General features: G+C 40.8%; 1 protein-coding gene across 1 annotated transcript in view; it reads left to right on the top strand.

Annotated features, from left to right (window-relative positions):
- The window catches only part of CEP126 (centrosomal protein 126), a 68,164-nt gene that overhangs the window by 22,571 nt on the left and 20,949 nt on the right, over window positions 1–24,644 (top strand). Inside the window, exons 3-5 of the mRNA XM_063430444.1 lie at window positions 11,745–11,890; window positions 21,865–21,982; window positions 22,190–22,400. Coding sequence (XP_063286514.1) covers window positions 11,745–11,890; window positions 21,865–21,982; window positions 22,190–22,400 — 475 coding nt within the window. The remainder of the gene's footprint in view (window positions 1–11,744; window positions 11,891–21,864; window positions 21,983–22,189; window positions 22,401–24,644) is intronic.

Raw genomic sequence — 24,644 nt, 5'->3', positions numbered from 1 at the left:
ATTTTGTATTTCTTTTTTTTTTCTCGCTTTCGCTATTAACCTGATTTTGTTAAACTCTATGTTTTAATAACTGTAGCACATAATGTTGTTTATAAATGTTACACGTGACGAGAAACACACGGATGACCTGACTCACGTACGCAGGCGTGACCAAAGAGTGGGTGACGAATAATTGTACTACATGGACCGACACCGGGGTGCTCGGCGATTGATTGCCCCCTCCGCGCTAACAAAAGGTACCGCGGGACGGGTAGTCACCCCCCGAGACACCCGGCACTATTTGATAAGACCGGGGTGCTTCCCCGGAAACAGTAGTTTTCACCAACTACCTCCCCCCCCCCCCCCCTCAGGCTACCTTCCCCCACTCCCCCCCCTCCCCCCCATCCTCTCACCTCTCCACCCCCCACCCCCTTTCCGGCCCGATCCAGTACCGGGCCCGAGACTGGTGGACCCAACGGGTAACACCCAGGGAACAGCAGGGCTCGGGGGGGCGCTCGGCGGGCGGAGCATAGTCTTGCAGCACTAGCGATACATAGTAACTTCAAAGGTTCCACAACATGACGACGCTAAAATTCACCTCCCTAAACGTAAACGGGTTAAACACATCGACCAAAAGACGCTTGCTAATGAGGGAACTGAAACGACAAAAAACGGACATAGCTTTCGTACAAGAAACACACCTCCTGCGCTCAGCCCGGATCCAGGTGAAGGACCACATATACACCAGGGTATTCTCCTCCAGGGCCCTAGTTAAAAAGAACGGGGTAGAAATCCTTCTACACAAAAATTGCCCCTTTACAGTACAGTCGACAAGCGCGGACACATCGGGAAGATATGTCATCGTCTCAGGGACAATACATGCTACCACATACCACCTCATTAATATTTACGCACCTAACCAACCAGACCCAGGCTTCTGGGACCAAATACACGCTCTAATTCAGGCCCTATCACATGGTATTATAATCCTAGGGGGCGACATGAATGCTGCTCACTGCCCAACGGTGGACCGTAGCACCCCTACCGGCGGACAGAGGGCGCAAAGCACGAGGGGACAGGACAAACTCTTAACAAAATTTATACAGCAGGCAACACTATTTGACCCCTGGAGGCTGCGGAATCCGGGTGTAAAAGACTACACGTTCTTCTCGGCCGCACACTCCACATATTCTCGCATTGACATGTTCCTGGTGAACCAAACCGGGATCCCATGGGTGCAGACTGCACGCATTAACCTTATCACATGGTCGGACCACGCCGACATAGAACTGACCCTCAGGATTCCAGGACCTAAACCACCTTGGAAATGGCGACTTAACAGCACACTATTAAAAGACCCAGAGACAGAGACACTCCTTCGGGACGAAATCCTGACATACTTTAGAGAGAACGACCACCCAGAACTAACCCAATCCATGATATGGGCCGCACATAAGGCGGTACTGAGAGGTACCCTCATAAAAATTGCTACCCGCCGGAAAAAACAGAGAGCTGAAACCCTCTTCGGGCTCCAAAAGGCGCTAAGGGGGGCAGAAGCCAAACACAAACATGACCCCACATCTCAGGGGCTACAAGACCTCAGGGAACTCCGACACAAAATTAGGTCAATAGCAGTAGAGGATCTGGGGAAAGACTTGGTCCGCAAAAAACGCTTCTACTATGAACGCTCCAATAAGATGGACACCTTGCTAGCTAGGGCACTGAACCCCAAACCCAACTACCATACCATTTCGGCCATTAAAAATAAACAGGGCCAAATAACCCAACACCCAACAGAGATTAATCAGATATTCACAGAATTCTTTGCACACACTTACAACCATTCCCCAACACTCAACAGCGACAATAAGGACCACACAATAGAAGTAGCAGACTATGTAGCGGGGACGAACATGCCGAAACTGGCCCCGGAAGCTCTAAACACCTTAGGGAAACCAATAGACGAGGAGGAAATCAATAAGGCGATCACAGACCTTAAGGGCAACAAGGCCCCGGGACCAGACGGCTTTGACGGCTCATACTATAAGGTCTTTAGGGTCGTATTGACGCCCAGCCTAGTGAAAATGTACGCGAGTGGATGGAGGGTGGGTACCCTAATTCAGATATGCTCACGGCCGACATAGCACTTATACCTAAACCAGGGAGAGACCCTACTGAACCCACCAACTACAGACCCATTTCCCTGATTAACTTCGACGTAAAGATTTTTGCTAAAATTTTAGCTACAAGACTCAACCAACTTCTGGGCACGCTGGTCCACCCGGACCAGGTCGGTTTTGTACCAACAAGGCAATTGTACGAAAACACCAGGAGGGGGGCAGACATCATATGGTGGGCGGTGAGGTCTCGAACGCCTTCTCTGATCCTTTCCCTGGACGCGGAGAAGGCGTTCGACAGAGTGCAATGGCACTACCTATTTGCACTACTCGAACGCCTGCAGATGCCAGAAGCCTTTATAAGGGGCATCAAAGCCCTTTATACCCAACCGAGGGCGCAGACCAAAGTGCCTGGTGCGATCCCGACCCCGTTCACGACAACCAACGGCACGAGACAGGGCTGCCCCCTCTCCCCCCTACTCTTCGTCCTCTCGTTAGAGCCTCTCCTGCAGAGGATAAGGGAGGACGAGAACATCTCGGGTGTACAGGTGGGAGGCGAAGAGTTCAAAGTCTCCGCATATGCAGATGACGTCCTGGTCACACTAACCAAACCTGCTCAATCGCTGCCCCGACTGGTGACAATACTAGAAGAATATGGCAGCGTCTCAGGCTACAAAATCAATCTAGACAAAACGGTAGCCATGCCAATAGAAATGGACGAGGCAGGGATAGACAACATAAAAAACACCTACCCCCTCAAACTTACACGATCAGATTTCAAATACCTTGGGGTAAAACTCACGGCAGACCCGGAGAGGCTATACAGCGCCAATTACACGCCCACCATTCAGGCGCTCTGCAGGGACCTAGAAAAATGGCATGAGAGGCCCATATCGTGGATTGGTAGGATGCATGCAGTCAAAATGACTCTGCTTCCACGTATATTGTTCCTATTTCAAGCCCTTCCAACTAAAGTCACAAAGCAAAACCTACAAACACTACAAACACACATAGACAACTTCATCTGGGCACAAAAAAGACACAGGATAGCTCGACAGACTTTATACCGACCTAAAGCGAGGGGAGGGCTGGGACTCCCGAACCTCTACCATTACTACCTTGCAGCCCAACTGGCCCAGATAATAGCATGGCATACACCGGAGGGCACACATAGATGGGTCGATCTAGAGACAAAACTAATGCACACTGACCTCCCTCAATTTTGGATTTGGGTGCCTAAGCAAGACCGACCATCATTGCATACATCTTGCCCAGCGATCCTAAACTCCGTTAGGATCTGGGACTTGACAGCCACTAAATTCGCCCTGAAACATACACCCTCACCGCTAACTCCGTACCTACGGAACAAGGCGTTTGGGCCCGGGCTGAGCGCACGAGACTTCAGGGGGTTAGAAAGCACAGGAATGCAAAGATATAAGCACATGTACACAGGGGACTCCTTCAAATCCTTCGAAACCCTACAAACTACTGCACCTCTAACGACCAAGGACGTCTTCCGACACATGCAGTTGCGGGACTTTGCCAAACACCCGGACATAAAGAAAGCAGCCCAGACCCCTATGACATTTTATGAACGGCTGTGCGACGCCGAAACGATCCAAAAAGGGATGATCACAACAATTTATGCTCAGCTCAGTGCCCCAGAAAGGGGAGCCACAGACCCAAATTACATACGCCAGTGGGAAACAGACTTAGGAGGAGCAATAGAAGGGGAGGACTGGGTAGACATATGGGAAGCAACAGCGAAGACATCAATATGTGTGCTACATCAGGAGCAAGCATATAAGATGCTCATGAGGTGGTACACCACACCTGCTCAGCTCTATAAGATGGGGAAAACGACGACAGACACATGTTGGAAGGGATGCGGCGGCAAAGGCACCTTCATCCACATGTGGTGGGAATGCCCTGAGGTGACTAAATTTTGGAAAAGAATCCAATCACTGCTCCAAGAGGTCCTCATACGACACATAGACCTAGATCCCTGGGCGATCCTCCTATCCAGACCAAATGACTGCCTTTCTAAAAAAGAACAACAATTACTAAACAAACTTACACTGGCGGCTAGAAGGGCATTGGCACAAAAATGGCTACAGCCCACGGTCCCTACTGACAATGACGTGGTAGTTAAAATCAAAGATACTTATCTAATGGACAAACTGACTGCCCAAATCAGACATACGGAAAAATCATTCCAAAAAATCTGGCAACCATGGGAAATTTATACCAACGAATAATTCCAAAATAACTGAGAATCGCGGGCTGCGGCTCGGCGTGCTTCTGCCTGCCGGGCGCCCCAACGAGCAAAATACCTCCACCTCCTATAACTACCCCCCCCCTCAACCCGTAACTCACACCCTACCCTACCCCACCCCCTACCAGAACGACCGCTCAGTACCTCAGCTGGTTTGACATACCAGACTAACAAGACAGCCTCGATTGGGTAGAATAGGACGCTAAGATGTAAAAGGCGAGAAGCAATTGTGTTACTGTAACAAGAACCACCTCGTAAACGCAGACACTCCTCGCCCACCAACAGAATCCCAGACCCATATAAAGTTAACTGGTACATATGTTGTGAAATGAAGTACTGAACTTCCATGACCATGTCAATAGTCATATATTTTTTTTTTTTTTTTTTTTTTCCCTTTTCTTGTATGTTTAAATTTGATACTTGGGCTACCAACGCCCGGATAACAGAAAACCAGCGCCGAACGGCACAATCCTTTATATTTATATGTGACATCACGATATACATCCTGTTAAAACACTGTATAATATGTCTCTAAAAGGCCCCTGCGTGGGCCACCTACTGTATTTTTTGATGCCGTTAAGGATGCTGGAACAAAAATAAAGAAATAAAAAAAAAAAAAATGCAAAAAACGCCAATTTTGGCCAGTGTTTGTGACTAAGTGGCTACTAAAAAAGACTGGACATACCCCGTTTGCAATACCTTGGGTTGTCTACTATTTCAAATGGTATGCCATCATAGGGGTCATTTTCATTCTTGGGCTACCATAGGGTCTCAAAGGCAACGTAACCAATCTGGCAAATTTTAATGTGAAAAAAATGAAACACAAGCCTTATATTTGACGCTTTAACTTTTGAAAACACCATAAAACCTGTACATAAGGGGTACTGTTGTACTCTGGAGACTTCGCTGAACACAAATATTTGTGTTTCAAAACAGTAAAAAGTATCGCAGCAATAATATCGTCCGTGTAAGTGCTGTTTGTGCGTGAAAAATGCACACTTTAATGGCAATATCATCGTTTTAATACATTTTACTGTTTTGAAACACTAATATTTGTGTTCAGCGAAGTCTCCTGAGTAGAACAGTACCCCACATGTACAGGTTTTATGGTGTCTTGGAAAGTTATAGGGTTAAATATAGTGCTAGCAAATTAAATTCCCTTTACTTTCGGCATGGGTTGTCAGGCAGGTCCCGCTAATTGTAATTAATTAAGATACCTAATTATGTAAAAATATTACATAAATATATGTGTAGAATTAAAATATGTAAATACGTTAAAAAATAAAATAAAATAATAAATAATTAAAAATAAACAATTAAAAAATATATAGATGTGTGTTATTTCGTTCTAACTGTATTTTAACATTAATATATATATATATATATATATATATATAGATATCAAAATACATGTAGAACGAAATAATATATATATCTATATACATATCTATATACGTAATAAATATATACGTATATATCACTATATATACACGTATATATCACTATATATATATATATATACACCTATATATAAATAAAAATATTTTTACAAAAATTATATATATATATATATATATATATATTTTTTTTAATTATATATATATATATATATCATTTTTTAAAAAATATGTTTATATATGTGTGTATATATATATATATAGTGATATATACGTATATATTTATGTATATAGATATATATATTATTTCGTTCTACATGTATTTTGATATCAATATATATATTAATTTTAAAATACAGTTAGAACGAAATAACACACATCTATATATTTTTTAATTGTTTATTTTTAATTATTTTATTTTATTTAATTTTTTTACGTATTTACATATTAATTTTTTTATATTATATTGAAATATATATATATATATATATATATATATAACAATAATTATATATATTTAATCAGTGTCAGTCTACGTGTAATTTGATATTAATATATATATATATATATATATATATAATTATATATATATATTAATAGTAAAATACACCTAGACAGTGTATGTGTATGTGTGTATATATATATATATATATATAATATATATATATATGATCTAAGTATATATTATTAATTTTTTTACACTTATTTTACTTTAATTTTATTTGATTTCAGCCAGCAGGGGGACTAGCTGTCATTACAGTTAGTCCCCTTGCTGGCAATGCCTGAGCCAGCTATCCCGGCCATGTGATTGTGAGGTCCTCGCAAGGACCTCACTCTCACATGGCCGGGGGGGCTCCAAGAGGACGGACGTGCTGCGGGGGGCTCCCTGGGAGTCCCCCAACCGCGATCGCCGGCGTGGGATCGCCGGCGACCGGGTAAGTTAAAAAAACAAACAGAGGGCGTACAATTACGCCCGGCGGCGTTTAGAGCCGCTTAAAAAAAGGACGTAATTGTACGCCCTCCGGTCTTAAAGGGTTAATTCAAAGTGGCTTTGCCACTTAAAGTCCAATGACTTCAAACTCTCAGTTCATCTTATCCTAAACATTTATTCTGCATTTAAGCATAAAACTAAATTCGGGCCCCCCCTAATTCGTGTCAAGGCCACTTTTTTGACTGACAGACACAGGCCCTCATTGATACAGGCACTGACATGCACTCAATTGTAGATACATGGTCATTGGCACACACACTTTCACTCACTCACAGACACACAGTGTGAGAGAGCAAGAAGAGCGGAGGACAGCACTTTTTTGCCGTCTAGATAGAATAATAGTAGCTTAACCCCTTGGGTGGGGGGTGGGGGGGGGCATAAGAAGGACAGCCCCAGGATGAGGCAAACAAGGCATTTGTTTGGGAGCTTAGGGTGGTGTTTTTTTGGCGCCCCCTGAAAGTGCCACCCTAGGCAAATGCTTTGTTTGCCTTGTGGTAAATACAGCCCTGAGCACAAGAGCGTATCTATAAGCATTATGTATGTAGTTTACAATAAATATTCATGAAATGTGACAAGTCAGGTGTATGCCTAAGGACATCTTGCTCAGACGATCCCAGATGAAGGGCACATGCATGGAGCGGACCTTTTATGATATTCAGGTAGAGTTGTTTGGCAATTAATTGGAAAATGAAAGATTTTCTCTGATTTAATAAATAGTGGTCAGTCTCAGTGGAGGCAGATGTGAGTATTAGTATTTTATAGTCGCATCTACTGGCTGTTTGTGTCAATAGAGTTTAAGGTTTAATAAAAAGCATAGGACATACTTGAAAACAAGAGAAATCTCAATGTATCTATCCTGGTAAAATATTTTATAAATAAATAGGAGTGAGCACAAATGTTTCTACCTTGCGGGATGGTGGGGGTGAGGGGGGAGTTGGTTGAGAAGGTCAACATTTCTCTTGTGAATATGTGTGCAATGTTTGGTTACTTTATGTAAGGGTGTTTACAGAGGACATCTCTATCACACACCTATGGAAACAAGGATATCAGAATTCGAACTCCTTTTTATATTTTTTGCTTTTTTATATTTTTTGATTTTATAATCTTATCGCGTGCCTTTTTTATCCCTTTCCACCTTCACCTGGAGCATTTTAAATATAAAAGAAAGTTCATATGCCCCTTACTTTCCAAACCTCTAAACGAGTTGAAGCGTACATCTGCCAGTGCCTGTCTGTCTCATTGTGTCTCTGAAAATTGATTTATGTGATGCTCTTAGCATGCCGCTTGTCGCAAACAAGTGAACCAACTGCCATTCTAAAGTTATAACCGCAATAAAAGGGTTATTGCTGGACTGTTGCTTCCAATATTCTCCAACAAACAAGGAGATAATGCTGCAGTGTACAAAAGTCACAATTTGACTTTCTTTTACAACCAAGGAATGTTTGTATTGGGTATTTCCTTCCTTGTAGTCATTCGAGGCCAATACAAACCATTGTGTGGAAATCTATTCACAAACCTGACTTTACATAGGACACGAGGTCATGCGTTTAGACTAGAAGAAAGAAGATTTCGTCTAAGGCAAAGGAAAGGTTTTTTTTACTGTAAGAACAATCAGGATGTGGAATTCTCTGCCTGAAGAAGTGGTTTTTATCAGAGTCCATACAGATGTTCAAACAGCTACTAGATGCATACTTGCAAAAACAGAATATTCAAGGATATAATCTTTCAATGTAGGGTAATAACTGCTGGATCCAAGGATAAATCTGACTGCCATTCTGGGGTCAAGAAGGATTTTTTTTCCTAGCTTGTTGCAAAATTGGAAGTGCTTCAAACTGTTTTTTTTTTTTTTTGCCTTCTTTTGGATCAACAGCAAAAAACATATGTGAGGAAGGCTGAACTTGATGGACGCAAGTCTCTTTTCAGCTATGTAACTATGTTAGGTGGATTTGTGCCCATTGAACCCTTTCTGAAGAAATCCGGATTATTCACTAAAGTTGAGAATTCAGTGTGAATTCAGAGTGAATTTCAAATTTAAGGTCAGTATAGCTAATCTGTAAACATTCTGTAAGTCTAACATATATTCAGTTTAGTGACATTGGCCTAAACTTTGAACTATCCCTTTAATGACTAACCCTTTAAGTGTAAACGTGATATGATCATTATTATAGTATTAAGCTATGATTTTAATATTGTATTAATATAAATATAGCATAACATGTGCAATTGTTGTCATCACATTTTAAGACACGTAGGCTTAAATGTATGATTCTAAACCTTTTGACTCATGATATATATTTATATACAACATATTTATTAATGTATTTTAAGATTTCTATGAATTAAGGTAAAATGATTGAGTGATAAGCGTACTTTAAGTCCCTGCTCTAACTCAGTGTTTCTTTATGTCTGACACGTAGCCAGAAACCAGTGAGGCACACCTACAAGATCTGCTCCGATGTATTCATTTCAAAAACTCTTCCCTCCTAGGTTACAGATTATTTGTATACAATAACAATGATTGATGTGTTTAAACGACTCGTCCCTAAACTAAGGCTATAATTCTGTTGAAATCCAAGTCACATTTTGAAAAAGCCTGATTATCGTTTTGTGTTTTGGTGTTTAGTGATTCGTCACCTATTAAGGATTCACTTTGCTTTTCTTAAAGCAAATACATTAACGTCTCATCGTAAAAACATTTTATAATATCAAGCTTTTTTTTATTAAGACTAAAATAGCCGTTGGGATAGCAGAAAGATGTGTGTGTGTGGTAGTTTGAGTCAATTTGAGAACTGAGAAGGAGTGTTTACGGTGGTCTGCACCCACTGGAGGACCACAACACTCTTCACTGGAATTATTGTAAGTTATTTGCGGTTTTAGATGTGTCTCGATATACTTTGTAACAAAGAAATTCTGGGTACTTCTAGAAACAGGTACACTTATTTTGATTCCTTAAAGCGACCATGTCCTGCCACCTAAAAAAGACAAAAAACAATAGCATTTCATGAATAAATAAATCTATACCATACAGGGTTATTCACGGAAGAGAGAAATTGCTGAACTTCAGATTTAAGGCAAAGTAGCCAAAATGAAATCACGGCTGTGTTTAGAATTTTTTTCCAGCTTGGCTTTATTGAACCTAAATGTAGTATTCACTTTGTCTCATTTTTGTGAATAACCCATTCCAACTTAGTCAGAAAATAGAATAAGACATCTTATGTATTTTTCCTATGCTTGAAAACAAGGCAGAGCTACTGATGTCCAGATTTGTCAATCTTGCGGGATCCTCCATAGACCTTAGAATACATTCGCACATGCAAATTTATATGTAATGACAAAAGAGAATATGATTGATATCTGTGTACCCAGATTGCAAGCAAACCTTCAAATGTATGTTTATGCACAATTTTTTTATTTTGTTTCTGGTAATTGTGACTTATACCAATGTTTTACAATGTCCGTATTAATGTATTGACTGTGCCTCACCTATACTTTCATGTAAAGTGCCAAGTATACAGATTAGCACTGTCTAAATAAAAGATGAATGCATACGGAGACCTTCTGTCCCTTCAAATGTGCGTTCCCTTCTTTTGCGAAACGCACATCAAAGTTGCCATCTATGGACTGCAGGATTGCCATCTAGTGGTGAAAGTGTAAAACATCATCTGGTCATTAATTATATGCCAAACTGCAATTTCAGCCTAAAATATCAGTTTTGGTAAAAATCTTCAACTCTGCTATAGTCATGGCTTGGCTATTTTAACGTGAAGTTTGTAAGATTAAGTATTTTGTAACAATAAACTCTCTGCTTAAATAAGGGATGTGTATTTTTTTTTTTTTTTTTTTTTTAAAGAATCCATTAAGCCCCCCTTTTCCATTTTCATGACTACTCAATAAAACTTTATTATATGTGTTCTTCTGCACAACAAATGCTTGGAGCTGTATCCTGTAGCCTTCCAAGTCTCTCTAATGCTTCAAGACAGGATGACTAGACTAGAGTGTAACCAATGTTTCTATTCAACAAACAGAGTGGTTACTTTATCATACCTTCCAATAGTCCCAGATTCAGGAGACCGACCTGCTATCTGGTGTCTCCCTCCTGTTGACACCAGGGGCAAGTCACCAATCTTTACACATGCTTGCACTGAGCAAAGTAAACTTAGGGAAATGAATGAAAAGGTCCAGGTTGTGGGGATCTGGTGGACACAAACGATACACGTGCCCCATACTGGACCTTGGGAAAAGAATCCACACTGGACCCCGGGAAAATAATCCACACTGGACCCCAGGAAAAGAATACACAACATTTCAAATAATAATAATGTGTGTGTATGTGTCTGTCAGGTGAATGTATGAGTCAGCGTGTACGTGTCAGTGTGTGTCAAATCAGCGAGTGTGTCTGTCAGTGTGTGTGTGTCAGTTTTCTCTGCATGTAAATGTGTGTCTGGCAGTGTGTCTCAAATCAGTGAGAGTATATCTGTCAGTGTGTGTCCTCAATGTGTGTGTTATTGTCCTCTGTAACTATTATGTGCATATTGTATTTTCATTTTGTGACTTTTATACTTCAGATTAAGAGTTCATACACTCCTCCTTACATTCACAATAATCACATTATGTGGTATTTATTTTAAAAGTATTCTTTACTACCTTTTAACCAGATTTGTTCTCCAATATGGTATTATCTTCCATATCAATGTCTACACATTTCATTTGGAATTTAAATTGGCAGAAACATTGTTTTACACCATTAAATTACATGTCATTTAAGATTTTGGAATAGTTGGCAACCAGTTTTGAATTGTAGTTACATTGGGAGGAGAGACACCCACTTGTAACACAGTGACACCCAACCATGTTAGGTCCAATGTTTTCTGTTATAAATTTAAATTGTATCTTATCAAAGCCATGAGATAATTGGTGTTCTTTGGTTTTGCATATTTTGCTGCCTATACCAGTTATAAAAGTTTGTGTCTTCTTTCTCATGACAGAGCTTTAGAAGAAAAAAGAAAAGAGGAGGAAGAAAAGGAACAGAAATTTAGAGAAGAGGTTCTGCAGCAAAGAAAGTTAAAATTACAGGAAGCAACAGAAAAGTTTCAGCGAGCCCATCTTCCCCCCTCACAGCGTAGAAGAACCGGTCAGTTTACATTTGGAACTAAACTTTTAATAATATTATTCAATTATTTAACCAAGAAGAGTACATCTAGCTTACACTTGTTTCCAAGTACATTTTGGGGTCTAAATGTATTTATTATCTAAATCAGTGGTTCCCATCCTGTGATACACATGCCCCCAGGGGTACACAAAAACAAAAATGGAATAATGGTAGCTCTACCGCTGGTGCATGTACACCACTCAAGTTGGGAACAGCAAGATGAGGGTCCAACGAATGGCCCGTTCACTTTGGACTAATCAATGAACATGTGTCTTCAGGAGCCCAGTCGTGTGCTGTGGTGCTTAACCCCTTAAGGACACGTGACATGTCATGATTCCCTTTTATTCCAGAAGTTTGGTCCTTAAGGGGTTAAACAGTGTTTTTGTTTATCTGTATGTGTGTCATTGTTGGTATATGTGTGTCAGTGTGTGTACATTTATGTCTGTGTATCTGCTTGTGTGTAAATATGTGTGTCAGTGTTTATTTGTGTGTCTGTACATCTGTGTCGGTGTGTATCAATGTGTCTTTATCTGTATGTGGGTCAGTGTTTGTATCTGTGCCTGTAGGCGAGGGAGCACAGTCCTCTGAGCCCTTCTATGATGCCCGGAGCCAAAATATGACTGGGTGGATTTAAATAATAATAATAATAATAATAATAATAAAAATGGAGGAGTTTATAAGAAAATATGTGTGTGTGTGTGTGTGTGTGTGTGTGTGTCTGTCAGAGTGTGTCAAATCAGTGAGGATGTTTGCGTCAGTGATTGTATGTCAGTATATTTGTATCTGAGAGTGTGAGCCTGTCAATGAGTGGGTGTATGTGCCAATGACTGTGTATCTGTCTGTGCATGTGTCAGTGAGGGCGTGCGTCTGTCAAAAAAGTGGCTTTGATACAAAGTGGTGGGGCAAATTTAGATTAGGGGGTTGCCCGAATTTAGTCATGCCTAGGGCAGCACAAATCCAGAATACACCACTGAGTGGATGTAGTGTGTGTGTGTGTATAGTGAAGGCAGAGTGTGTGTTTGTGTAGTGGATGTGTGTATTAGATGCAATGTGTGTAGTGGATGTAGTGTGTATATAATGATTGCAGAGTGTTTGTGTAGTGTGTGTAGTGAATGCAGTATGTGTTTGTGTAGGCATGGAATGTGTGTAAAATGAGGGTAGGGAGCATTTACATTTTTTAACACTTAAAATTTAATTTTTTAACATTTTATTCCCCCCTCCCTGCTTGTTACCTGGCCTGGGAGGGGGGAGATCGCGTTCCCTGGTGGTCCGGTGGCAGGTGCTTGAAGCCAGCTGCTCCTGCCTCTAACTCTTGTGGCCTGTGAGCCATGCTGAGTGTTGCCATGGTAACACGTGGCAACACTCTGACGGCCGCAGAGCTAGCGAGAGTTAGAGACAGGAGCTGCTGGGCAGTGAAGTCAGTGAGTGCTGTGGGCCCCCTCTGCAGAATCCAGCAGTTGGCTTCGAGCACCATGCCACCGGACCACCTGGGAATGCAAACTAGCCACAGCACTCTCTGTATGTGTGTGGGGCCTTGAAATCCCAGAGCAGTCCGGTCCCCCAAGTACAATGAAGAAAAAACTTCCTAAATTGTAATAACCAGATTGTCCTCTGAGTGTCACTCTTGTACCAAAAAAGAGCGTAATATATATATATATATATATTTTTTTTTTTCTTTAAGTGAAGGAAAAACTATATATATTTTTTTTGTATCTTAATAAATCAAGGGAAAAATTTAACCACCATTATGCCGCACAATATTTGATACAAATTCCCCAAAAGACCTTAAAAGAACTTAAAAAGTGCGGGAACAAAGAAAAATATTTTTTAAAAAGTTGTAATTGTATATATTGAAAAATAAATGAGTGAAATAACCAGCATTATAGCGATACAAACTCCACGCTGGTAATGTGCTCATCAACACAGTTCAGAATGTGCGTTCCCTCTACCTGACGGGTGTAGGAAAAAGACCTGTAATCAATGCTAAACGGAATTGCTGGAAAAGTCCAAGCAAAAGGAAATGACCTCATTCCTGTACTGGTTTCAGGAGAATGAATACAAGACCTTCGAGTCATGTAAAGATACATTTTAAAAAAGACAGCAGGTCTGCTAATATTCAAGACAGACCGGTAAAGAAATGAAGGAGAGAAAGATCCACCCTTCCTGTCTGAGCTCTCATCAGGTGAATGTTCATCTTCTTCCCTTTCGGAAGTTTCCAGTCTGGCCTTAAGTATGGATGAGGGACTTCCACCAGAGGAATTTAACTAAATTTATCAGGGAAGTATCAGCGTTTTTTCAGGAAAATTAACCTACCAGGGGTAAGGTAAAATGTTTTCCTATGCACCCAAGGGTTATGGAACTACTGCAGAGAGAGTGGAAAAATCTGTAAGATGTGCTTTCATTTCTAAGCACTTCACACATCTTTGGAAACTACAGAATGAGGAAAAGTGGGAAGAACTTCCAAAAGTTGATATCCAGGTGGGCAATTATTAAAAAAAAAACAAAAAAAACACAATCCCAATTGGTGACGTTTCTGGTTTAAAAGATCCCATGGACAAGCAGGCCAAAGCATCGAGCAGAAGAATATTTCAGGCCACAGGTAATCAATACAAAGTTGGACTCTCTGGTTCAGCAGTTCTAAAAGCCTAAGGCATGTGGTTACAAGCCATAGAAGAATCCATTATGGAAAAATCAGAGAAAGACCCAGCCCAGTTTTTTCTTCTGAAACTTTCTAATGAATTTCTGTCTGTGATGAGATTCTTCAATTATCGTCTCGGATAATGGGTTTATCCTCGGTGACCGGAAGATCCTTATGGCTCAGAACATGGACTGCGGATTCAGCTTCAAAATATGCTTTATGTGAACTACCTTTTGAGAGAAACAAATTATTTGGCACTCCTCTGGAAGAAATAATTAAACAGATGTCTGAAACCGAAAAGGCATTGCCTCAGGATTCCAGATATTCAGGCTCTCAAGCCAAAAAAAATCTCAGTTCACTGGACAGCGTTCCTTTAGCTACCAATACATTTTTTGGAGATTTTGCAAACAGAAGAGAGACACCAAATTCAGGGATCTTAATAAACAAAACAAAAATAAAAGATATTGACGCCAAAAGAGTGGGAGGTCGTCTTCGGTTCTTTTCTCAGAAATAGAAGGAGACGACATCAAACATATGGATAATAAAGACTATATCAGAGTGATACAGGATACGTTTATCAACTGTGCCAAACCCATTTTTTCTTCTCTCAAAGTATCCATCACAAAAGAAATCAGAGCAGAAGCCCTGCTTCTTTTACGCAAGGGTGCTATAAAAAAAAAGTACCAAGATGCGAAATGTTCGAGGGGGTTTGCTCTCGCCTGTTTTTAGTTCGGAAGCCAGACAAGTCTTACCATCCTATCCTAGACCTCAAAGATGTCAACGCATGCATCCCTTATCAGAAGTTCCGTATGGAAAATATTTTGTCAGTCACGCATATCCTGCAGAAGGGGGAATTTATGGCAAAGTTAGACTTGAAGGATGCCTACCTCCATGTTCCAATGTGTGTATTTTATCGGAAGTTCCTAAGGTTTGTAATTCTAGCAGAAAAGGGAAAGATTCTGCACTATTAGTTCAAGACCTTACCGTTTGGCCTATCATCAGCCCCTTGTATCTTTACAAAGATCCTGGCTCCTCTAGCAGCAACCTTATGTATAAGAGGTGTGGCAATAGTTCCTTATCTGGACGACTGTTTTTTAAAAGCAGAATCAGAACATCTTCTGCGGTTAGACCTCAAGAACATCAAGAGGTTTCACGGTTGGCTTTTGAACTTACAAAAAATCTCAGATGATTCCTTTAATAAGGATGGAATTCCTGGGACTTCTGGTGGATTCAAGGTCCCTATCTCTTTTTCTTCCTATGTCAAAGCAAAAAAGAATTATAAAGGCAGTTTTAAGCTTGCAAAGGAAAAAAGTTTGCACCATCAGATAGGCCATGAGTGTCCTGGGACTTCTCACCTGCAAAAGCAGAAATCAGACCTTTACAATGGAAAATTCTTGCGGAATGGTTAAGAAAAAAGGAAGATTTGGATGCCGTTTAACTGCCGATCAAGCACAGTAAGAAAACAACTAAATTGATGGAAAAATGCAAACAACCTTTCCAGAGGCCTTTCATTTGAACAGAAAAGATGGATTACCATCACAACAGATGCCTCCCAAACTGGTTGGGGCGTTCATCTAAATTCACAGTTCATTCAGGGAAAAGGGACTGCTGAAGGCAGTTATGAATGCTCTGGTAGCTTTCAGTCCTGTCATTGCAGACCAAGCCGTAAGGATTCAGTCCAACAACGCCACCACGGTTGCTTACTTAAACTGTCAAGGAGGCACAAAAGTAAAATCTCTACAGGATCTGTGCTACCATATCATGTATTTGGCACTGTCAAAAGTAAACTCACTCTGAGCAACTCATATCAGAGGTACTCAGAAGTACATCGCAGACAACCTCAGCAGACAACGTTGGTCTCAAGCAGATTGGTCTCTAAAACCCCTGATGTTCTCGAGACTGGTAATCCGATTTGGCTTACCAGACATCGATCTAATGGCCACAAGAAAAAAAACAGAAAAGTCCCACACTTTGCTTCTATCCAGGCACTGGATTTCCAGACTTCCTAGATGGCTTATTCCTTACCTGGAACTTGAACATGGGATATGTTTTCCCTCTGGTAGCCTTGATATCAAAGATCATTCAAAAGATCAGATGGGACAAAGCAAGAGTTCTAGCTGTTGTTCTCTTCTGGCAAAACCAAAGCTGGTTTTCCAAAATAGACCATATTACAATTTCACGCTGGCTTCTTCCAATTTCAGACAACTTCATAGACTTCCAGAAGAGACTGGGGAAATGTTCAAACTGGCGGCATGGTTGCTGCAAGGATGATGCTCCGTGAGCATGGGCTTTCAGATAATTTGTGTGAGGTTATTCTGGCATCTGTCCATTCATCAACATCTAAGATTTATCTTAGAATTTGGATAAAGTTCCTGAACTAATGTGTTTTGAAAGGCTTCTGTCCAAATGATCCTTCTATCCCTGATATTCTGTATTTCCTGCAGGATGGGTTTCTAGCTAATCTACGTCTATCAACACGTAAAGTCCAGATTCCAGCATTGAGTCACTTCCTTGTGCGTGATCTAGCTTCCAACATTCTTATCCGCATATATTTTAAGTAAATCTTGCTGAAATGACCTACTAAGCTTTCAACTTTTCCTAACTGGGATTTGTCGTTAGTCCTTCAGGCTCTTTGTGAACCTCCCTTCGAACTATTACAAGATGTTTCCTTGAAGATGCTTTCACTCAAGACGGTCTTCTTAGTAGCTATCACTACAGGCTCCTTCTTCAGCTGCTAAATTTACCATTTTCCACCAAGACAAAGTGGTCTTGCATTCCAGGCCTTCCTTTTTACCTAAAGTTATTTCAAGGAAATCTATGGGCCAGCTTATTGTTTTGCCTTCTTTCTGCCAGTCTCAATTTTCGGAGGTGGAAAGAAAGTGGCATCTTCTAGATGTTAAAAGAGCTTTCGAAATCTATCTTTGGAGATGACAGGACTTTAGAATCTCAGATAACCTTTCTTGTCACATTTGAAGGCTCTTATAAATGTAGAGAAGCCTCCAGACCTACAATCGCCAGGTGGCTAACAGAAGCTATTAACCTGGCTTATGAAACACGTTGTTTTCCCCTCAAATTTCCATTAAAAACACACTCCACAAGGGCAATGGCTACTTCCTGGGCAGAAAGATCTGCAGCTTCTCCAGAAGACCTCTATAAGGCGGCTACTTGGTCTTCATTCCATACCTTCATAAAGCATTACAGGCTGTACATATTCTCTTCCTATGAAGCTGCTTTTGGGCGAAAGGTGCTTCAGGCAGTAGCCTACTGAGTTCTCACCCTATTTTGTTGCAGAGATCTTTCTATATCCCACTTTACTTACCGTAAATTCTTTTTTCCTTAGTATAGTGGCAGTACTGTCGTTTCCCTCCTTTTTTTTTTTTGTATGGATTAAATTATATAGCAGTCTATGGTCTCCGTTTGGTTCTTTTTAATGAGTGGGGAACCTTGGAGGTACAGGGATTATAAGGGCAGCAGGCTGGATCTGAATTAAATATTTAAATTTTGAGGGGAGCTTCTTGTCCACAACAGAAGGTACAACCCACTTGTTTGCAGTACTGCCACACAAATAACTAAAATGGGGATAGAGCCCCCCCACACCCCAACCCGTGACCCACGAGTCGGAGCTATTAATATAAACTGGGGGGACCTAATGTCCCCCCCTGGTCCTCACCCATGAGCATCGAGTGGGGACCCTAATTAATTAATGGGGGGACCTAATGTCCCCCCTGGTTCCCACCCATGAGCGGCGGATGGGGACCCTAAATAAATAATGGAGGAGAACCAAGCCCCTAGTCACTTCCCCTCCCCCCCCAATAAAAATGCCTACCTAACCCTCTCATCCTAATAATAGTGAGGGGGTGGCAATAAACTAACCCTGTAAAATAAAATTGCAACTGTTAAAATAAAAACCAGAGCGCAGAAAAAAAAAATCCAGACAGTAAAAAAATAATCCTTCTTCACCCATGGAGGGCATGGCGCAGAATGAGCCCCGCAGGGCGGGGGAAGGCTTTATAAGCAATTAGGCTCAGCGCACTGACAAGTCTCTACATCTACCTGTCACAGCACTCTATTGGTTGGCTTGAAATCCAACCAATCAGAGTGCTCTGTGTCATTTTATACAGCGTGGGAAAGTTCTTTGGAATTTTCCCATGCTGTGTAATTTGACTCATAACACTGTGATTGGTTGCTTTACAAAAAACACGAGTAGGGGCATGCGGGAGGATTTAACCTCCCTTTTATTAATATAGGGGTCATATTAACCCCCATAGGTTTTAATTGGGGGGGTAGGAATTAATATTATTTTAAGGAGGGAGGTGGTAGCGCTGCTGGCTCCCTCCTTGTTTTTTTTGGGGGGGGTGGGGGGGAGGGGGTTTTGCGCATGCGCAGTGTTATATTCTCAATTAAACAAAACGGTAATGCATTCGGCATTTGCCCTTTCGTTTTGTTTATATTTCGTATGTAGGGCTTTCGTTTACATTTTAGTAAACGAATACGAAAAAAATCGAATTTTCGGACAAAATCGTATTCGTACGAAAACAAATGCAAATGTCTAAAGTTGAGCAACAGTTGGTCCTACAACGGAAGAGTGTGATCCAACATGGCTGCCCAGCCAGATTAATACGTTAAAAATGTTCTCCTAAAAATCTATTTGATTAGTGATTTGGAATTCCACCCGTGGTGCCATTAAAATAGATCATATGCCATAAGGTTGTTGAGGCCATGGTCTCGGGGCATCACACATGAGTGGGGCTGCTTTGCTGGAACTCTGTATTGTTGGTGGCACAGCAGGACTGCTCGGGTGAGATGGAGAATAGCTCTTTCCCCTTCTTGCTCAGCACTCGTTCTGGCACCTCCTCTCTTCCTTTTAGTCAGCTGAAGGAACTGCAGGAGAGTGCGTGGAGATGACATCAGCACCTTAACCCCTATTGTACCTGCTGTATCTCCGGCTGCCAGTGCAGGAGAAAAGAGATGAAGAATTTGTTTAAGTGGGGTAGACAGAAGTATTTTAAGAACAGGTATTTTAAGGGATAATGAAAAGAGGAACGAGTGAGGGAAGGAGTGAAAGAAGAGGAAAACAAGTGAGTGAATGGAAGACAGAAGTGGGGATCAAAGTGACGGAAGGGGGAACAAGAATAGGGGATCAATTGGAGAAATGGAGGGTTATGTGGAGAGGGCACAATTAAGGAGTGAGAGAGGAACACATGTGAGGGCAGTGGCACACACAATCCATGGGGCCCCGGTGTGAACCGACAGCCATACATACATACACACATACAAACACAGACACATACACACACCCCCGACAGACATACACACACACATACACACACATATACAAAATGTTTCCTGTTTCCTACCTTTTGCAGGATGGTGACTTTCCCTGGGGTCCAGTGGGGACTCAGCCTGATGGGAGTCAGAGTTCCCACTCCTTCCTCCCGCACAGCTCTCTGATAGCTGGGAGGAGTGATGGGCAGTCACTTCCTTCCAGCTCTGTCTGATGTCATCACAGGGGACCCGGTCGCGCTGTTAAAGCGCCCAACGCTAACCGGGCCCCTGGAAATCCATCTCCATCGAATGGACCCCTTGAATGGCGGCCCCGGTGGATTGCCGCGTGGGCCGGGGCCCCAAAACATGGCGGCTCGTACCCGGTCGCAGGGGTCCGCAGGGTGGCCGGGCCCCCTGGAGTGATGGGCGCGGTCGCAGCTGCAACCCCTGTGACCGCGGTATGTACGCCACTGTGTGAGAGAGAGTCGAAAGATCAGGGGGTGGAGAGAGTTAAAAAAGGGCAGTGGGAATTGAAAAAACTAACACACCTATACATGCACACTAAATACCTATATGTGCACACTAAAACTTCATGCATATATGCTCCTACATGCACACACTGGACCTCTATAAAAACACACCACTAAATTCATACATTAACACTTAACACAAATACACCTGTCATTCACTTACACTCACGAACACTCAACACAAATATGCTCCTACATACACATTACCTTTCAGCCACCCAACTCGCCACATCTCACCTTTCAGTCATACTCACTCACCATGTCATTTTCACACACTTGTCACATAGCATGTCACCTACTCCCACCCACCTTGCACCCACCATACAATCATACCCTAAACGGTCACATTTATCTAGCCAATCACATATCACAAACTAGTCATATCCATCCAATCACGTACACCTAGCTTCATACATATGACAGACTGGGGTGCATTGAGGAAACCAAGGGAAATCCAGCCCTGTTAATGGGAACAGAGATGATTAATGACTAGGGGACATGCCACTAAATGTTGACTCTATTCACAGATAAGTGAAAAGTGACAATTTAATGGGAAAAAATGGAGCAGTAAAATAAAATCTGTTATATTTTTAATACATATCTAATAGTTAATTTAGATTTTCATTTTATTTTACTGCTCCCCCTTTTTTTTCTTTCTATTATTTACTTTTTTCACGTGATCTGTGACCCAAATGGCAGGAAAATGCGTCTGTCCGTGTTCTGCAAAATACATACATAATATTGATATAATCTGTATATATTTTGCAGTATGTTGATTTGGCCATTTTTTGGACAATCTTTATATATATATTTTTTATCATAGATACATTAGTAAGAAAATATGTATATAAGTTGTACAGAGTGACGGTTCCAACAGCATACATGACACATTCTGGTAGCATCAGACGTACAATAAGCTTTATCAGGGTAAATCACAACATTGTCAATGATCAGATTATACTGTATTACAGAGGCATGTTGTTTGGCAGTTTCATGCAGCTAGTGCTCTTTAGTGTGGAAGGGTCACTTTTTATGGAGAGGTGTCTGTGTCATGTTGGAACAGCCTTTCTAGGTGAAACCTATGTACAAATAAGTAATGTTGAAAGAGGCTTGTTTGTCGGTCAGGACAAATATCTCTACCTGCGATCCTCCTATAACATCGTACAGCAGCCGGCCTTCAAATGTCCTTTCTACCGCCACCTAGTGGTAGGACCATAAGTGGGATGTTTCAAGAGTAGGGAAGTCGGTGAATTAAAAAAAAAAAAAAAAATGTTCTCTTTTGGTTCATCTGATTCATGTTCCAAAATGCTACTTATTTTTTTATTTTTTTGGTTAATGAACTTCAAACAAGTCAAAGTGCCATATGGTCAAAATGCTGCTGTCATGGAATTTTTATTTTAAGCAATGCACAAGTCTACTATTTACAGAGTAACGGAACTGAAGCATACTTGCAGTTACATTCAAAAACTGTCCTTCAACTTTGGATTCACGTTTCATCATTTGATAAATGTGTTTTTTTCCAGCTTATGTTGTTAGTCGAAAACCAACACCGAACTTAGAGGATGCTCTTGAACAAATTCAGGGATCCGTTTCATCCACAAATTACTATTTATTTCCAAACAGAAACTCCGGCAATACAAGGTAATACTTAGAATATATGTTTTTCCAATTATTTTTATAGAAGCACAAGTTAAGGTATAAGTTGAATATCACTTGTTGATATTCTATTCTGTTGGGCTTGAGATAGTAAGTAAGTTATCCTGTTAAGTTAATTTCGTCCGTGAAATCTTGGTAGTTGCCAAAAAATAGATATCTATTTTATGTCTTTGTTTTTGTCTTTCTTTCTAGATCTAGAGGTACACCTTCAAGTTTGTTTTCAGCAGGAAACGGGACCTGGCATAAAAATAAACGTCCAGACTCCGCACTGGGGTTTGAAAGACTAGTTCACGAACAAAAAATTACGAATACGAACCAATATGATAGCAATCGACTTTACTTCCAGCACAAGCTTGAGGAAGCACAGCGGCTCTTAGAAGAGCACCACCTCAGCAACCTGCAGGTAACAAAGAAATATATTACTTTATATTATAACTCAGCAGTCTAGGAGGGATTTCTATGAGATTTTCAGAATATTCCATAAAGCTTTGGAACCCACTGTCTACTGATGTTCTCTTATTTAATTTATGATTAATGATAAATTATGCATTTGTTGCTTTGGTAGCTCTTGTATGTTAACTTGAGCTTGGCATAACAGAATGACTTTAAAAAGATTGCTTTTACTTCCCTAAAAACATCAGATCAACCAGTAGATGGTGCTGATATTATAATAAAATCAATCATGGATATAGCAATACAGAAAGGAGACATGTTTTACATGTAAACAAAAATGTATTACCAAAGTACAATCCACAGGCTTCAGAGAGTAGGTGTTTCCCAATTTGAAAAAAGAGCACTTCGCAATTAAAAATAAAAACAAAAGTGCTTCCCAATTAATGCTAAGCACTGTTTCTTGTTTTATACTTCTTTTGTTTTTCCTGATAATATTGTATAAGTAATGCAGTAGGTTAATTATGTATATTACTTTTTAAAAAGGTGCTGTATTCTCGACATTTCCTGTAATATCCTGTAATGTTATATATAATGCATAATCCTTGCTGAAATGTCTCTACATGCATGCATTTTTCACTTTGCACCAAACTAAATAAGAATGACAAATTAAAAAAAAAATGTTGTGCTAAACACGAGCAATAGAATGTTGGGAACATGGCTGAGGAGGAGAGGGAAGGCTAATGGACCTGTATGATAAACCATTGCCATAATCAAGTCTTACTTGATGTGTAGCATACTGAAGCCAAGCATTGGCACATTTCCAGTTTGCCTTCAGCATCACATCATTGTATTTTTGGATAAGTCTTACCATATTTTAGAGTTTTAGTTTACTTTACAGAAGCGCGCTGAACAAGTCATTTCAGTTGTTAGATCGTGTGAGCCTTTCCAATTTAAGTAATAAAGAAAGATATATCAAGGGCTGATTGACAGCTGTCACAGGGTCGTTTGCCGCTGTGCTTCCTCAAATAGGGGGTTATTCTACAATGAATGAAAATGGACCCAGGGGAGAGAGAACAGATAAAAAATAAACGGTATGTGATATAGGTATTGTCTACCACTATTAACACATAGTCTGGATGGGGATGATTCACCACCCTACACGGGTTTGAGGGGAAAATGGAATGTGGTGAAACAGCAGAGGTAAATGTTAAAATATAACTTTTAATGAAAGACTATTAAAAACTATCCAACATATGGATGTATAGCAGTAATGTATTTCAAAGTGAGACGAGAAACAAAACAAAAAGTAGGTAAACAGTGAAATAACTTGTCCAATGACCAGAGGAACCTGATGTCCAGATGGATAAATAAGTGGCAACCAGGACCAGATTCTAAGGTACAGATAGTGTGTGGGTATTAAGTAACCTGCCACCTGATATCACCGGATGCCAAAACAACAATGCCTTATAGCTCAAATGATGTGAGAAAAGTCCAATATATCAAGTAAGCTGAAAAGTCCACTATAAGCATATACATATTTATTTCAACCGATATATCTAACAGTGGTATATATGCCGGTGATGTACTTATATAGAGCAGGTATATAATGTAAATCTGTAGTACACATATATGTATGAGGGAACGCAGGAAGGGTACATGTGTCGGTTGGTCCCTGCACTTAGTCTAAAGTTTAGCCAAATAATGATTTACTGGTCCCTGCATATTTAACAACCGACACACTTTCCCTCCATGTGAGTAACCCATAATAGATATAAAAGAAAGGGTAACCCTACCTTTTATTTATTCTAATGGAATATTAAAAGAGATCAAAAAAGACAGTAACAGGCTAATCTGGTTATATCACTATAGGGACCAGCACCACCTCCCCCCCACACCCCCATCCCAAAGTGGGATATAGGCACTGATCACTAAATTAGGGCAAGTCCCCAATCATCATGAACTGAGATCCAAGGGTAGAGATCATGCACTGAGAAAAAATGTCAATAGGGAATAGGGCGAGAAAAATGAACATACCCCCCTAACCACCCAAGGTAAATCAAGCAGCAATCCCCCTCCCAAAAAAAAGAATAACCACAGAACAAGTGGTTATTTACCTTGCAGCCTTTTGAGACACAGTAGTCTTGAGGCAGGAGGAGTTCTGATTATTTCTAAGCTGTGGGGGAATCACATTCTGATAGGAAACAGAGTATGACTGAACACTGGGCATGGACAGGTGCGAGGAACACCTTCCCAT

Source organism: Pelobates fuscus, chromosome 1, assembly GCF_036172605.1.
Source record: "Pelobates fuscus isolate aPelFus1 chromosome 1, aPelFus1.pri, whole genome shotgun sequence".
NCBI classification, from domain to species: Eukaryota; Metazoa; Chordata; class Amphibia; order Anura; family Pelobatidae; genus Pelobates; species Pelobates fuscus.
This window is presented reverse-complemented; position numbering and strand designations above follow the sequence as displayed.